The sequence below is a fragment of the Otolemur garnettii genome, unplaced genomic scaffold, assembly GCF_000181295.1.
Source record: "Otolemur garnettii isolate 467f Iridium unplaced genomic scaffold, OtoGar3 scaffold00001, whole genome shotgun sequence".
NCBI lineage: Eukaryota > Metazoa > Chordata > Mammalia > Primates > Galagidae > Otolemur > Otolemur garnettii.
The window spans coordinates 9,488,676-9,505,888 of NW_003852396.1; the positions used below are offsets into that span (position 1 = coordinate 9,488,676).

Sequence of the window (17,213 nt, forward strand, 5' to 3'; positions counted from 1 at the left end):
CCCAGGTTGACAGCTTGAGGCTCTGTCTCAAAAAAAAAAAAAAAAAAGAAGGGAGACAGGGACGACTGAAAAGATAGGGTGTGTGATGTTAATCAGACTTGCCTTCTTTCTCTCTTGCTTCATTGGTGGCTGGACGCTCCTCAGTTTTAGTTTCTCCATTTTTTGCAGGTAAATCTTTATTTTCTTGGTTAGCCACTTCAATCTGTTTTCCCTTTGCTCCCCTTTTCCCTTTCCGTTGAACTTTTTTGTCTGAAGATTTATCACTCGCTGCTGCCTTTTTTGGCTTTGTTTCCACTTCTGCAGAAGCAGGTTGAGCTGACAACCACACGATCTCCTCCTGGTGACCCATCTTAATTTCCCTTCCTTCTCACTTCAAACGGTGATTGACCACTTGGCAAATTTGTTAAGGGTAATAAATATTTCATACATGATTCAAATAAATACAAGGCTTTTAAGATTCCTTTTGGTTTTAAATAAAAACATACACATTAAAATAAGTTTCCATAAATCACCTGAGCACTTAAAAACTTTTATGTGATAAAAAATGACAAGCTAGGATCTCATTTTATTTTTTGAGACAGGGTGTCGCTCTGTTGCCTGAGCTAGAATGCCATGGTAACATCATAGTTCACCGCAACCTCCAATGCCTGAGTTCAAAGGATCCTCCTGCCTCAGCTTCCCACGTAGTTGGGACTACAGGCATGTGCCACCACACCTGGCTATTTTTTTTCCTTTTTTGTTGAGACAGGGTCTCCCTATGTTGCCCAGGTTGGTCTCAAGCTCCTAGCCTCAAACACTCCCCTCATTTCAGCCTCCCAAAGTACTAGGATTACAAACATGGACCACTGTGTACAGACTAATTCTAGTCTATTCAATGTCTATTAACCTATGCAGTTTACAAAAGTACATAAAACACAATCTTTTCCCACAGAGTATAAAATGAAATTTGACCAATATCAGAAAACGGTAAGCACAGAAATTAAGTACGATTTACCCTAAAAGTTCTGACAGTATCCTTTATTTGTAGATAATTTAAAATGACCCTTAAAAATAATTCTGGTTTCAGAAAAAGATTACAACTGAAAAAACACTAATTGCAAAAACTGACTTACCTTTTACGGGAAAGGTAAATGGTTCCTTAGTCAAGTCAGGGCAATCAACTATAGAGACCTGGACATCTGCAAAGTTATCTTTCAGTCCTTTCTGCATAACTAATAAAGACAAAGAAAATGATTATTTAACAGAAAGTAAACATTTGGCTGCCACATGTCAAATCTTTCCTCAACTTTTCTGTGTATCATACTCCCAATCTAAACTTGGGTGATAAAAAGGGGTTGAGGTCTTACACAGGAATATAATTAGATATGCTTATGATTTATTATGTCTAATAAGTAGGCCAAAACATAACTCACCTACGGTGATTACAGACCATTAAAGATATGCAGACTGTACTCAGGTGAAGACCACCTTCTTTTTAATTTTTTTAAACACATTTTCCAGTTGTGTAGGGACCACCTTCCTTTTGGGGAAGAGATTACAAAAACATACTGATATAGGAGGCCAAGGCAGGTAGATTGCCTGAGCCAGAGTGAGACCCCATGTCTAAAAATAGCCAGGTACTGTGGTGGGTACCTACAGTCTCAGCTACTCTAGAGGCTGAGGCAAGACAATCACTTTACCAAGGTAAAACTGTCTCAAAACAAAACAAAAAAACACACTGAAATGTAAACACTTAAACTGTTTAAAAAGCAATCACATGGGCTCAGCGCCTGTAGCTCAAGCAGCTAAGGTGCCAGCCACATACACCAGAGCTGGCGGGTTCAAATCCAGCCCAGGCCTGCCAAACAACAATGATGCTGCAACCAAAAAATAGCCAGGCGTTGTGGTGGGCACCTGTAGTCCCAGCTACTGGGGAGGCTGACGCAAGAGAATCGCTTAAACTCAGGAGTTGGAAGTTGCTGTAAGCTGTAATGCCACAGCACTATACCCAGGGCGACAGCTTGAGGCTCTATCTCAAAAAAAAAAAAAAAAAAAAAAGCAATCAATCACATGCAAGAACTTCAGTGAAAATATTTTTTTTTGGAAACAGTTTCACTTTGTCACCCTTGGTAGAGTGCTGTGACATCATAGCTGACAGCAACCTCAAACTCTCAGGCTCAAGCAATTCTCTTGCCTCAGCCTACAAGTAGAGTAGGTGGGACTACAGAAGCCTCCACCACCCCTGGCTATTTTTAGAGACAGGGTCTTGCTCTTGCTCAGGCTGGTCTCGAACTGTGATCTGAGCCAATCCACATGCCTCAGCCTCCCAGAATGCTAGGATTATAGACAAGCCACCTTGCCCAGACAAAATAAAGAAATTGTTGAGCAAAAGAAGCCAGATACAAAAGAGTATATTCTGTATGACTTCATTTTATGTAATTCAAAACAGGCAAGTGATCTAAGTGACTGAAGTCAGCATGGTAGTCACCTCTTGAGGTATAGATATTGACGGGGAAGGCGCACCAAGGAAGCTTCTGGGATATTGGAAATATTTTATATTTTGCTCCGGATGGTAACCAGATTCTAACATTTATCAAGCTGTACACTTAAGATTAGTGTACTTTAACCGGGTGTTGTGGTGGGTGCCTGTAGTCCCAGCTCCTTGTGTGGCTGAGGCAAAAGAATCACTTAAGCCCAAGAGTTTGAGGTTGCTATGAGCTGTGATGCCACGGTACCCTACCAAGGATGACATAGTGAGACTGTCTCAAACAAACAAACAAAAAGATAGGTGTACTTTACTGCAGATATGTTATACCTCAATACAAATGTAAAAAGAATAGGTACCTCACAGTTAATAAATCAAACAAGATATGATTTTCATTCAAGGTGCCACAGACTCAGTTATAAACATAAAAGAGTAACTTTTAAGCATCAAAAGTTCTTACAAAATTTCTGATAGTAGGCTCAGCACCTGTAGCTCAAGCAGCTAAGGCGCCAGCCACATACACCAGAGCTGGCAGGTTTGAATCCAGCCTGGGTCTGCCAAACAACAATGATAACTACAACCAAAAAAAAATTGCTGGGCATTGTGGCAGGCACCTAAGATACTTGGGAGGCTGAGCCAAGAGAATTGCTTAAGCCCAGGAGTTGGAGGTTGCTGTGAGCTGTGATGCCTCTGCACTCTACCCAGGGCGACAGCTTGAGGCTCTCTCTCCAAAAAAATTTTCTCAAAGTAGTATCAGCCATTAGTTCAGTCTTTTAGAATCAGACTCTAAGAACATAAATTCATCCTAAATCTGGCCATATAACATTCCATACCAGATATTTTGATTAAAAAGCATATTGATTAGAAAATCCCCCTACCTAAACAAATGACTGTGAGCTTATGAATATATAAGATTTGTAGTGGAAATATATAGCAAAAGCTATTTTTTACCAATTACAAATGGACTAAGTTCTCGCCATAAGCTTTTCAGTAAAAGTAAAAAATAAATTCTAAGCCAAAAACTTGTACAACATTTCTATTTTGTACTAGATACTGTACCCATAGAAGAGAAACAGAAACGTGGAAGTGAAAAGAGGTTCTAAAAAGGCACCCCCCCCCCAAAATATCCCTACCTGTCCTATTTTATCAGGGAAGACAGACTGATAGAACAGAAATACAGGCCAAAGAATACTAGCAACACAGATTGCTTAAGAGCCAGCACTTAATGTAGGGCAAAACCAAGAAGGTTATAAGAGGAAAGCCACAAGAAAGCAAAAAATGCATACATTTCTTAACACTGATCTTATCAGGACAGATGATGTACCAGGATAACACACTTTTGAAAAATAAGGGAAGGTTCTGTAGATACTAGACCCTAAAGGCTGCCAAAAGTCAATAGTCTGATGGTTTTGCATTAGTACTATTCCTGGCATCATTTTTTATTATAATTCTATTTTAAAGACAGGATTTTGCTCTGTTGCCCAGGCTGAAGTGGAGTGTTACAATTCTAATTGAGGCTTACTACAGCCTCAATCTCCTGGGCTCAAGTGATCCTGCTTCCTTAGCTTCCTGAGTAACCAGAAATGCAGGCATGTGCCATGATGCCCATGTTCTTGTTTTTTTTTTTTTTTGAAACAGAGTTTCAGTTTGTCACCCTCGGTAGAGTGCTAAAATGTCACAGCTCACAGCAACCTAAAACTCTTGGGCTTAAGGGATTCTCTTTTGTTGTTGTTGTTGTAGTTGTTTAGCTGGCCTGGGCTGGGCCACCCTGAGTGTTTGTGGCTAGCGCCATAACCACTGTGCTAGCGCCAAGCCTCATGTCCCTATTTTTGTTTTCCCTTTAAAAAATCCATCTTCCTTCCTTTCAATTTACCTTGGGAAGTTGCCTTAAATTCTCATTTGAACAAGGTAAAATATATAAAAATATACACAGAAAAATCTAGGCAAGTTCGCCAGCATAGGGAGTCTGACATAGGGAGAGGGGAGAAAAGGGATATATTGGGAACATGTTAAATACACATTAGGTTGTATGTTTTAAAAATATTGTAACTGATAAAAAGTTAAAGCAAAATTATGCAACTCTTTGGGAATCACACATACTTAAATATCAGATTAGTATAGTAGTTGTTTTTATCCTGTAAAATTGGTATCATGAAGAATCTACAAATGGTGAGTTTACTTTTTTTGGAGGGAAAGAATTTTAGACTTTCTCAATAAAAATAATATAGAACAGATACTGAAGTGGAAAATGAATTCTGTATCAGAAGTATTTTTATACAATATAGGTAAGTAGCAAGACATAACATATCTTGGAATCCTTAGAAATATTTCTCTTAGAATTTTTAAAAATTAAAAGTTATTATTTTTACCTCCAGCAAGCTCCTCCAGACTTGGCACATGAAAAGAAAACTCAGCAAAAGCCATTTTCTTCTTCGTAAGTGAGGTTGTACAAATAAAGTGATTCTTGGTTAATTATCACAGGAGTTCAGGGTTGCTGTTATCTCAGCATGAACAGTTGCTCCTCTGGAAGGGAACATTAAGAGACACATAAGGAGAAGAAAACAAAATAAAAAAAGAGAGACACGTAAGGAAGGCAAAAGGGCATTTAGTTGTTTTCTGGGTTTTGGTTTGTTTGTTTGTTTTAAAGAGGTTTCTCAATTCTGTCCAGGGTGGTCTGAACTGCTGCCCTCAGGGTATCTTCGCACCTCAAGCCTCCTTCTAGTGGCTGAGATTAACGCACCTACCACTAAACCTGGTTAGCATTTAGGTTTCTCATTTCTAGCATTTAAGACTCAAGTTAAGAACGGGCAAATGACCTCTTTTAATACTGATACTTTAAATGGTTAACATTTAAAATAGGTTGACAAGAGGAAACATCAAACCAAGCAGGCACATATGATTCATTTTCTGTAGTCGTATGTCTGCATTCAACAAGGAATTTTTTTTTTTTTTTTTTGGAGACAGAGCCTCACGCTGTCCCCCTGGGCAGAGTGCCATGGCATTACAGCTCACAGCAACCTCCAACTCCTGGGCTCAAGTGAGTCTCCTGCCTCCGCCTCCCAAGTAGCTGGGACCACAGGCGCCGGCCACAACGCCCGGCTATTTTTTGGTTGCAGCCGTCATTGTTGTTTGGCGGGTCCGGGCTGGGGATTCGAACCCGCCACCTTAGGTGTAGGTGGCTGGCGCCTTAGCCGGTTGAGCTATAGGTGCTGAGCCAACAGGGAATTTTTTAATGGTTGGTATAAGGAATACAGATCTTAAAGCAGTGTTTAAATGGTTGTAAATAACAGTATGTAGAGGACGCTCATGTATTTCTAATAATTTGTGTTTTCTATTCCATATTTGATATTTAGGCTAAACATTAAACAAGTTATACTTTTTTTCTTTTTTTTTGAGACTGAGTCTCATTTTTTCACCCACTGTGGAGTGCTGTAACATTATAGCTCACACCAACCTCAAACTCTTGGGCTCATGTGATTCTCTTGCCTCAGCCTCCCAAGTAGCTGGGACTACGGGCGCTCTCCACAACACCTTGGCTAATTTTAGAGACAGGGTCTTGCTCTTGCTCAGGCTGGTCTTGAGCCCATGAGCTCAAGGCAATCCACTCTCACCCCCTCAGTGTCCCAGATTGCTAGGATTACAAGTGTGAGTCACTGCTCCTGGCCCAACTATTACTTTTCTGATAAAAAATTTAAATTATTAATAGGAATGGAAACTTCTATGGAATGATTAGCTTCTGAAATTCAAACTTTTTATTTTCATTTAAAAAATAAAGATCCATTATTCTGATACTCTAACCCATTATAATTTGATATTATAAAGTATACTTAGCATGTTTTTAGTAAGTAGGTATCCATACACAGAGTTTAGTATCTTACCTCAAGCATGCAGTTGATGAAGTGTGCAAGCAGAGGGAGATGAATAAAAGGAAGGGGGAAAAAAAAGTAATTTGAGGTGGGTGGGGGAATCCCACTCTACACCAATCACAACAAGGAATACAGACAAAACTCTTCCAGGCAATTCAAAGAGCACCCTTGTAGTTCTCGTTACAATTTTTCTTTCATTAAAATGAATAGAACATCTCATTAATCTGAATAGTCTCTGGCTGTAACATGTTTCACCAGCAAGTGAAAAGTGCTCTTTCAGCATCATTTGAGAAAATATTCTTCCAAAATAATTTTTTAATTTTCCAAATTTTTAATTTTTATTTATTTTTTTGAGACAGAGCCTTAAGCTGTCACCCTGCATCACAGCTCACGGCAACCTCCAACTCCTGGGTTTAAGTGATTCTCTGCCTCAGCCTCCCAAGTAGCTGGGACCACAGGTGCCCGCCACAATGACCAACTATTTTTTGGTTATACTTATTGTTTGGCAGGCCCAGGCTACATTTGAACCATTTGAACCCGCCAGCTCTGGTCTATGTGGCTGGCACCTTAGCCGCTTGAGCTATAGGCGCTGAGCCATTTTTCCAAATTTTTAAATTTTAAATTTTCACAGGTTTCCTAGAAACTGGGTTTCTAGTTTTGGTGATACTTTCCAACAACATAATCCTCTGCAAACATGCTACTGCATACATTTAGGTTCTGACTTTACTTTAGCACTTTATCAAATACCAGCTTTTATTATTCTTTTATTTAATATACATAATCTGATCTCCCAAATATAAATAACTGCTGAAAATGAGGCCCAAATCCTAAATAAGCATACTTCAGTTACCTTATAGTTTTGACTTGAATAGTCTATAATTGTTCAGGAATGAGGTATTTTAACTTCTTTTGAAATAATTTCAGATTGACAGATATTACACACAAATAATTCTTATATACTCTTCACCCAGATTTCCTGATTGCTAACATTTTATCACATACTGTATCAGGCAACCAGCAGATACTAACTTATTTATGAACATTCAAAATCTGCACAATGAATAGCACATTCAATTAAAAAAAAAGCACTTTAGATATTTTTGCTTACAGTAGGAAAAGAACTCAAGTTAAAATTCAAATATAATCTTAATTTATACCCTTTACAATCTCTAAAAAAAAAAAGATGGGTTATTTTTGCTTGTTCTACATCCCCACCAAAATAGAAACAAAGTCCAAATCTTAGAGGCTGCAGCTTGCATAACTGGTTTAAAATGTGATGTATTCGTGGCAGTATGCCAGTACAGTATGCACATATTTAACGTGTGTATAGCAGGTGTGGAGAGTTTGGAGTTAAAGTGATAGGAGAAAGGAGTTAAAAAGGTTCTCCCATAAACTCAGAGTGGCTCCAGATGTAAAGCCTTGGGACAGATGGGAGGCAAACAATATTCACCCTCCCGATTTAATTAATTGGTCAGGCGCAATGTAAAGTAAAAGGTACAATTTATGCTAATAAAAAACACCATGACTAGTCGAAAGCACTACCACAGTGGAAAGCTCTATTTTAGTACCTGTCATGGTTCTTTTCCCTCCTCTTTGAACAAAGGACCTTGCATTTTTATTTTGCACTGAGCTCCACAAATTACACAGGTGGGCCTGTTCTTGAATATTGCAGTGAATAAGATGTGATTATGATGTGGAGCTTACAGTCATTGCACAGATCCTGTGAATGAAGTGAGTGGCCTATAGGACTGGATTTTTTTTTTTTTTTTTGAGACAGAGTCTCAGTCCCCTAAGTAGAGTGCCATGATATGATAAGCTCACAGCAACCTTAAACTCTTTAGCTATAGTGATTCTCTTGCCTCATCCTCCCAAGGACCTAGGACTACAGGCGCCCGCCACAACTCCCGGCTGTTTTTAGAGACCGGATCTTGCTCTGGCCGGTCTTGAACTTCTGAGTTCAAACAATCCACCCGCCTTGGCCTCCCAGAGTGCTAGGATTAGTGGCATGAGCCATAGCGCCTAGCAGGTTCAGAATTTTTTATCCCCGGAATTGTTCTTATATTGGAGCAAAACTGGGTAAAGAGACCAGATTACTGCAAAGCCTGTCCAATCCTAAAATGATGTTATCTATAAATTAGAACCAGAAAGTTTTGCTGGTTTATCATATGATAACAGGTCTGAAAGTGGAAAAATATTAAATGAGTTTATTCGTTTTTCAGATTACTTTTGGCGGAAACCCCGTTAAAACTAGTTAACATTGTCTTTTAACTCAGTAATGGGTCAGGGAACTTATGGGAGGACGGGGCGGGGAAATGGGCAGAAAAAACTTCCAGTTGGCTTCTCGGGTGATTTGTTAAACCAACCCGCAAGAGGCAGACCCTTAGCGAAAGGCTGAGCAACCAAAACAAGTCCAAAGGTGGGGAGGACAACTGGGTGTGCGATGTAGTGACACTGGCATCCAGGACAAAGGTTACACATTTGGAGTTCACGGTCACAGTATGAGCATTCCTCAATATTTCAAAACAGAAGAGATTTCTGAAGGCAAAAGTAGAGCATGGCAAAACACAAACGGCCCCCCACACCCACACCCCGAGCCAGGTTTCAGAAAGCCAGTCCACAGCTCAGCAAGTGCGAGCACACCAGAAACAAACCGGGCTGAGAGGCTGTTTCCTTACAGTGCATACCCATTCTGCTCAATTAACAGCCGAATTTCCGTTAGTCGTTCGCCGAAAGGCTCGACGCCATTCCACTCACCGAGGAAGTCCGGGAAACCGACACCTGGACCCCAACCTCTGCCGCCCCGCCTCCGCCCCCTTTAAGCCGAACCCGAGGCCACGCCCTCTTCACCACGCCCCGCCCCCCGCGCCGCACGTCTTCTCCGCCCTTCTTCCCGGGAGCTAAATTCTCGCGCGAGACTTCAGCTCCACTATTAGCTGGGTGGTGGAGGCGGTTCGGTCTTTACTTCGGCGCAGTTGGAGAAGGTAGGCCGATTTTGGGTCTGGTGGATTTGAGGTCGGGAGGGTGGCGGGTACGCTCCTCCAGGGACTCCTGCACCGAGTCAGTCGGGCATCCTGGGCCGAGGCTTGGGCTGCGAGCAGCAAGCGCGCGGCCGGGCCCGGGCTATGGCGGCCCCTGGTGCGAGCGGCCTGGGCGGGGAGCGGAGAGAACATGGCGGCCCGTGCTGCGCTGGGTTTCCCCCGCGTGGTTCCGAGGATCGGGCCGTGGGCCTGCGGGTGACTGAGGCCCGCGTGGATGCTTAGTTCGTTGTGTCTGAGATGTAGCTGTTAAAATGTATTGTACACAAGTTAAATGCTAATTCAGTCTTCGCAAGTGAGGTAACCATCGTTGGTTCCCTTTTCCTTGCGTGGTTTTGCTACCCAGAGAGACTTGACGAGGTCACCAGTGCTTTAGCCACTGTCTGTACCTGTGGCTATCTGGCCACGTGGCCTCTGAAAACCGCGGAATCCCAGAAGAGGAAGCAACCTTTGAGGAGGAATACTTAACAAACTGGTTCCGAAAAAGTGGTTTTTGAGCCAGCTTAATTTTAATAATCTATTTTTTTATAAAAAAATCTTAACAACGTGGCTCCGCGCCGGTAGCACAGAGGTTACGGCGCCAGCCACAAACACCAAGGGTGGCGGGTTCGAACCGAGCCTGGGCCTGCTAAACAATGACAACTGCAACAGAAATTAGCCGGGCATTGTGGTAGGTGCTTGTAGTACCAGGTACTCGGGAGGCTGAGGCAAGAGAATGGCTAAGCCCCCCCCAAGAGTTGGAAGTTGCTGTGAGCTGTGACGCCACGGCACTCTACCGAGGGTGACATAATGAAATTCTGTCTAAAAAAAAATCTAATAACGTCAAACCATTAGTGCCACTGGACCAAATTGTTTTACTTTTTTAGCAATTGATGCTTAGTTCTTAGACTTTTTATTTAAGAAAGCTAATAAATTATCCCAGGAAATTACAATATCGAGCCATTGGGCATTTGGCAAACCTTACTGTTTCCGTATATTTGAAATATTTTGCTAATTTGTCAGGATTGGTTAGGACTCTATGTCGATCTCGCAAGTATGGCTAAGGAAAATACAAAAAGAATGACTAAAGGAGATGAAATACTGAAATAGTTACTTTTAATTTTTCTTTTTATTGACTGTTCTATATTCACATGGAGATGAAGACATAGAATCTTTGTAGTTTTAGTTTTTAATTGAAAAGGTAGACAATTCAGAACTCTGCTTTTGCAGCTGTAATGGCAAAGATGTGACGAGGAAGATGGTTAAGTTACTTAAAACTGGGAGTAAATATGAAGGAGGTAGTAGCTCTAACACTGTTTTTGTGGGTTTTGAAGACAAGACTCCCACTCTGTTGCCCCAGCCTAAAGTGCCCTGGTGTCAACCTAGCTTATAGCAACCTGAAACTCCTGGGCTCAAAGTATCCTCCTCCCTCTCAGCCTCCTGAGTAGCTGGGACTACAGGCACCCAGTGGGACGCATGTCTAATTTTTCTATTTAGTGGAGACAGGATGCTTCTTGTTCAGGCTGGTCCCAAACTACTGTGTTCAAAGGATCCTTATCTATTAAATGGAGATAATTTTTCTGGTATGCAAAGGGTCTATGTCTTTTGTGGTTTTCTGTATAAGAACTTTTCTTAGCCATCATACAGGGTGGACATAAAGTTCACGTGCAATTTAAAATAGTTGTAACATAGTAATTTTCACATGAACTTTATGTTCACCCTCTTGCATTATTATAATTGTACATTAGCAATAAAACCATTTTTTATTTGCTCTTAAAAGATTGCTTTGGGGGCTGGGTGTGGTAGCTTAGGCCTGTAATCCTACTACTCTGGGAGGCCGGGGTGGGTGGATTGCCTGAACTCAGGAGTTTGAGAGGAGCCTGAGCAAGAGGGAGACCCCATCTCTAAAAATACTCAGTGTTGTGGTGGACACCTGTGGTCCTAGCCACTTGGGAGGCTGAGGCAAGAGGATCCCTTAAGTCCAGGGGTTTGAGGTTGCTGTGAGCTGTGATGAGTACTTTTCTGGAATGTCATTGCATTGAGTGGGTTTAGAGTGTAAAAACTGAAGGAGAAGCTGTGAATGCAGTTTGTAGCATTTCGTTAGAGATTGCTCTTAAAGTGGACTGCTCTAGAAAAGCTTAAAATCCTTATAAATGGTTTTTGCCTAAATTCACATGGGGTGGCATAGTCTGACTGCATTGAATTTTCTAGTTAATAGCTATGTGCATCAACATGTACGTACTTAAAGAGGCTCTATCACATTTACCAAATTACATGATTTCAGAAAACAAAAAATTAAAAGAAAGCAAGTGATGAGTGAGTCAGGAATGGATTCTCTTGACAAGGTGACCTTGGATTCATCTATGGAAATTGAAAATCAAAGGTAAGTGATTTTTACTGATAAACTTAGTATATTCAATAATATATACTGTATTTGAATTTACAGAAAAGTGTAAATTATATCTACTGGGTGACAGTACAGGTTGGTTAATTTGCTGGATTCGGTAAAGAAGGAAGACCAGATTACCAGCCCTGGCCAAAAGCTACCAAAAAAAAAAAAGTACTTTTAAGTCAACATCTGATTATATTATAGTGGAAAACATTCTTAGCTTAGGGAAAACAGTATGTTATCTGGGTCATTTTGATAACTCTTCAAGACTAAAGTGTACTGTTCATGTTTAGTGGGTTTGTTTTATTTTTAGTAGAGCCTGTTAGCAGGGAAGCAAACAGCATTTGTGGAGATTATAATCTTGAAAGTAAAATTTCAGTATTTAATAAGTGTTATGATAAGGCCAGGCGCATGCCTGCAGTCCTAGCACTCTGGGAGGCCAAGGGGGATGGATCGCTTGAGCTCATGAGTTGGAGACCAGTCTGGGCAAAAAGTGAGACCTCATCTCTACTAAAAATGTGTATTTTTAGAGTATTTCTTGAGTCCAGGGTTTGAGGCTGCTGTGAGCTATGATGGCATGAGTACTGTACCCACAGCGAACAGCTTGAGATTGTGTCTCAAAAAAAAAAAAAGTGTTAGGAGATTATGGGCCATTTTAGATTGGGAGGTCAGGCTTCAATGGTACTGAGGTTTTTTTTTGAGATAGAGCCTCTCAAGCTGTCGCCCTGGCTAGAGTGCTGTGACATCACAGCTCATAGGAACCTCCAACTCTTGGGCTCAAGCGATTCTCTTGCCTCCGCCTCCCAAGTAGCTGGGACCACAGGTGTCCGCCACAACCCCAGCTATTTTTTGGTTGCAGCGTCATTGTTTGGTGGGCCAGGGATGGATTTGAACCCACCAGCTCAGGTGTATGTAGTTAGCGCCTTAGCTGCTTGAGTCAGGCCTCTCTAAACAATTTTTAATTCCAGGCATGTTAATTCCTATGTTAGTCCTGGAAGAAATATACATTTGGGATTATTATTAGTAATGATTATTCAGTAAGACAAAAAGATGACATTAATTTTCCCATTTTTCTAGTGATAACTCTTCTGGTAGCAGCTTATTTACAACACAGTGTGTTCCTTACTCACCTAAACAGAGGCAAAGAAGCTCCATTAGAAAATTTGTTCCTTTGCCTGAAAGTGTTGAAGCAAGAGATTCATCAAGTGACTCATCTATAGAACCAGTGACTTTAAAAGCTATTTTTGATAGATATAAGAATAGGAAACATAAACGTAAAAAGAGGAAATACAAACCAACAGGAAGAAAAAGGGGAAGACCAAAAGGAAGGAAAAATACAAGAAGTTCACGAACAGATAAGAAACTATTTAACAAAGGACCTGGGTTCCCATTTGTGGAATCAGAGAATGAAGGAAAACCATTACCTTGGAGAAAAATTTTAACTTATGAGGTGAGTCAGTATAATATATATGGATACTCACAGCTAAAATGTTTTAAATGATACTTTGCCACTTTTAGAATTGGTCTATCAATTCTTTCCAGGCTGTCATTAAAAAACAAACAGTTTGCAATTTTGATAATACTCGTCTACTCTGACTTCTGAAGTCTATTCAGTCCTTTAGGTCAAATGTCATTGCAGTTTCTGGGTAGAATCTGGGTTTTTTTGTTGTTTTTTGAGATAGTCTCACTTTGTCACCACCCATGACCCTTGGTAGGATGCCTGTGGCATCACAGCTCACAGCAACGTCAAACTCCTGGGCTCAAGCGATCCTCTTGCCTCAGCTTTCCAAGTAGCCGGGACTACAGGCACCCAGCGCAACACCTAGTTATTTTTAGAGACTTGGTCAGGCAGCTCTTGAAATCCTGAGCTCAAGCAATCCATGGGCCTTGGTCTCCCAGAGTGCTAGGATTACAGGTGTGAGCCACCACACCAGGCCCTCTGGGTGGAATCTTAATTTGTGCATCTCTTCAGTTAAAATTACCTTTGCTGAATTTTCAGAATGCTCTAAGACTGCTTATACAGTATAAAAATCTCTTGACTTCATCCTATCCCAGCTCTTTAAACCCTGAAACTCATAACTTTTTTGCAGTTTTAAAGTTAAATTTACATATTCATTTGTGTTCAGTTGATCTTTTCTTAAAGCCTGTTTTCTGGTAGAATTATCTGATAAAATACTCAATACTTAGCAGTAGACTATTCAAATATTTGAGCATTGGCTCTTGAGTGAATATATTAATTTATAATCCCTTGCCAGAACCTGTAGCTTAAGAGGATTAATACTTAATAATGTCTTAAGTTTAAGGTGATTGTAATAAACAGAAGAAATTTTGCTTTTAGTAATTCTAGTACACAAGATTTGTGCTTGATAACATCCTTGGTAAGATGATAACTGCCATGTGAACTTTTTCTGTATTAGGAGTTGTCCACAGATACAGAACAGTGATATGAGGATAGCTACTTCATTCTTTAGTAGGGGGCTTATTTGTATTCTTGAAGACATTTGCTGGATTATGAAAAAAAATCTTAATTTTGCAAAGCTGTGACAAAATATGGTGTTTTTAACATACAGCAAGCTGTTGCAAGAGGATTTTTCAACTATATCGAAAAACTGAAGTATGAGCACTATCTTAAAGAATCTTTGAACCAAATGGATGCTGGTGAAGATTTAGAAAAGGAAGATTTTGATAGTCGTAGATACAAGTATTTGGATGATGATGGATCCATTTCTCCTATTGAAGAGTCAGTGTAAGTTGAGTCATGTTAAATAACTTTGGTTATAGATACCTAAATTTTAATGTTAACTGCTCATTGCTCTGTATTTTGCCACCATTTATTTAATACTTTGATTTAATATTGAACACAGAATAGGGCAGTTGGGATTATTAATAAAGACATGAGGTTACTCTATTCTGTCATCTTCTGTTTACCTTGACTAGTACTGATTCAGTTATATGTCACAACAGGGTATACAGTTAATTAGATTGTAGAAGGTTCTGTTATCTAAGTGACACATTTTGATGTTGCAGAGCAGAGGATGAGGATGCAGCACATGGTGAATGTGATATCACTTTGGGAGTAAGTGTTTTTTCCCTGTTTCATTGTGGGAATATAGGAGTTAGTACAGAGGAATTGTCTTGTTCCTTTTGTCTTATACTCCATTTAATTTTTGAAATCTCAGGAACTAATGCTTTCTAGAAAATGCAAGAATAAAAATATTAACTTTTTGGATACTTTAATGAGAACATGGGCTTTTCAATACTAAATAAAATTTTAATATGTGATATTAGGATTTCAAGTGAGAAAATAAACAGATATTAATTTGGATTTTTAACGTTCCAATGTAGTCTCTAGGTTATTTACTAACCCACTCTAGTTATTTAATGGTATCTTATTTTTTTTTTAATGCAGGCAGATAGTAGTTTCATAATAAGTTCTGATTTCCCAAGGAAGATCAATGTATATTTAGAACAAAATAATGGTACTAAAGAAGCTGCTTTGTCTAAAAAGAGAGCTACAAGGGCCAGAAGCATTGGACAGAGGACACCACGGCCTGAAAAGGAGAACGGAACATAAATGTACAAGAAGGTAAACAGTATAGTGAAGTGACTTTCATAGAAACAACTACAGATAAATGTGGATGTATACACTGGCCTTGTGGTGAAGAAATTATTTAATGAAGAACATTAGAAAACCAAAAACATTTAAAAACAACCGGTGATGTTTGTGAGACTTGGAATGAATAAGAATTATTAGTAAATTGTAAAACACAAAGAAAATAGGTAATGCTGAGAAATTATCACCTATGAATAATAAAAAATGCAAATTTTTTGCCAGTCCTTATTTTCTGAGTAAGTGCTTCCAGGTGTCATTTGAGCACTGAAACAAGTGCAGAAATGCTAATTTTGAAAAGAAAATCTTAGATAAAATCAACAATCAAACACTTCTTGTGGGTATCTGAAATGTTTTGACTTGTTGGATGTTTAGTATTGAATGAGAACTTAATTTTCTCTTCCCCAAATATCTAGAATAGTTGTAATACTATTTTCAACTACCATGTTCTTTATTTTGATAATAACCACTGTAGACTACTATGCTGTAGATACTGTATTGATGACGGCACTTGTGTTTGTTTTTGTCTAACTGTGGACAAAGACTTAGAGACAGGTGCAAAAAAAAAATCCTCTTTTGCAACCCAGAACTCATTGCTAAGTATGAGTTTTGATACATGTAAGAAGGAATATCATGTTCTCTGAGATAGTTGAAAGTGATGGGGTTTGGCAGGGCACAGTGGCTTATATATTTCTCTCCATAAAAAATTAGAAACCTTGAGTGTGGTGGCATGTACTTGTGCTAGCTATATAGGCAGAGGCAGGAGAATTGCCTGCGCCCAGGATTTTCAGGGTTATGGTGGGTGACAGCAAGATCCTGACTCTAAATAAATGAGAAAAAAAAATGGTAGGACATAAGAGAAATATCAGCTATAATAATTTAGTATTCTAATTTCATGTGGACATACCAAAATAGTTTTGTTTTGTTTTTCCTTAAAGGCCTTTATCTTGACCATGATGTCTGCAGTTGAAGGTAGGCCTTAAAAGTGAGTTTTTAGATTACATTTGATAATGTGGCTTCCTCCTGTCTGGCCCCTAATGGAGGATCAATTTAGACCAAGAATTTGAGACTAGTCTGGGTAACTTAGCCAGATCTAATCTCTACAAAAAATAAAATTCCAGTTGTGACATTTATGTCTGAAAGTTAATCCTCATGACATTTTGTAGTGCTGTGGCTGTAGTGCTTGCAAGTTTGCTTGCAAGCATTAGAATCCCAAATTTATACTTTATTCTATAGCAATAATCTGAACCATGGATTTCCCATTTGAGGTATACAATATATTGAATTGATGAATAATCTGAAGCAAAAGATTTAGTAGCACAGTGAAAGAAATGACTACAGAAGTCACAAGATCTTCTAAATTTGGCAGATTCTATAATTTGCTTTATCCTTAGTAATGTTTAATAATTACAGCTAGACTCTATTTTATACTTGATGTTAAGTAATTAAGCATGTAGTTCAATTCTAAGAAAAGAATTCAATTAACACAGTATTTGCAGAAATCTGAATTTAATAGGGAAAAACACATCCTATACTGCAGTATTTAAATTAATTTGTACTTGTACTTTAAACTTGATGGTACTCACTTTGGCTAAGCAGCTTGGTTGGAAATCCTTACCATGTGATCATGAAGTTTTTTTGTATTGATTAAAATGGTAGGAATTTTTCATTCTTCATTACTATTTTTGCAGTGTATAACATTCTGGAGCACCTGGCAATTTTTGCTAATGCCTTTTTTTGTTTGTTTGCAGCTTTTGGCTGGGGCTGGGTTTGATTGAACCTACCACCTCTGGCATATGGGGCCAGTGCCCTAATCTTTTGAGCCACAGGCACTGCCCAAGAACATGCCCAATTTTTTTTTTTTTTTTTT

At 39.4% G+C, this 17,213-nt stretch overlaps 2 protein-coding genes and 1 non-coding gene across 16 annotated transcripts in view; 2 read left to right on the forward strand and 1 right to left on the reverse strand.

Annotated features, from left to right (window-relative positions):
• The window catches only part of CUNH11orf54 (chromosome unknown C11orf54 homolog), a 31,752-nt gene extending 22,619 nt beyond the window's left edge, over window positions 1-9,133 (reverse strand). Inside the window, exons 1-3 of one of the 3 annotated variants that reach the window (XM_003780823.3) lie at window positions 9,085-9,133; window positions 4,834-4,987; window positions 1,113-1,211 (exon numbers count right to left, since the gene is read on the reverse strand). In XM_003780823.3, the coding sequence (XP_003780871.1) occupies window positions 1,113-1,211; window positions 4,834-4,888 (154 nt within the window). In that variant the 5' untranslated portion in view covers window positions 4,889-4,987; window positions 9,085-9,133. Of the gene's footprint in view, window positions 1-1,112; window positions 1,212-4,833; window positions 4,988-9,005 lie in introns of all 3 variants that reach the window. The other 2 variants (XM_023511481.1, XM_023511482.1) reach the window with 2 other exon arrangements.
• A 130-nt stretch (window positions 9,134-9,263) lies between these two features.
• The window catches only part of TAF1D (TATA-box binding protein associated factor, RNA polymerase I subunit D), a 12,011-nt gene continuing 4,061 nt past the window's right edge, over window positions 9,264-17,213 (forward strand). For 9 of the 12 annotated variants that reach the window (XM_023511517.1, XM_023511524.1, XM_023511525.1 and 6 more), the window contains exons 1-6: window positions 11,324-11,727; window positions 12,811-13,183; window positions 14,304-14,479; window positions 14,761-14,809; window positions 15,143-15,319; window positions 16,282-16,315. In XM_023511517.1, the coding sequence (XP_023367285.1) occupies window positions 11,657-11,727; window positions 12,811-13,183; window positions 14,304-14,479; window positions 14,761-14,809; window positions 15,143-15,307 (834 nt within the window). In that variant the 5' untranslated portion in view covers window positions 11,324-11,656 and the 3' untranslated portion in view covers window positions 15,308-15,319; window positions 16,282-16,315. Of the gene's footprint in view, window positions 9,312-11,323; window positions 11,728-12,810; window positions 13,184-14,303; window positions 14,480-14,760; window positions 14,810-15,142; window positions 15,320-16,281; window positions 16,486-17,094; window positions 17,113-17,213 lie in introns of those variants that run through there. The other 3 variants (XM_023511508.1, XM_023511546.1, XM_003781336.3) reach the window with 3 other exon arrangements.
• LOC111724669 lies at window positions 15,850-15,976 on the forward strand. The gene has a single exon (XR_002772931.1). It is a non-coding gene; the product is annotated as a small nucleolar RNA SNORA40 (small nucleolar RNA).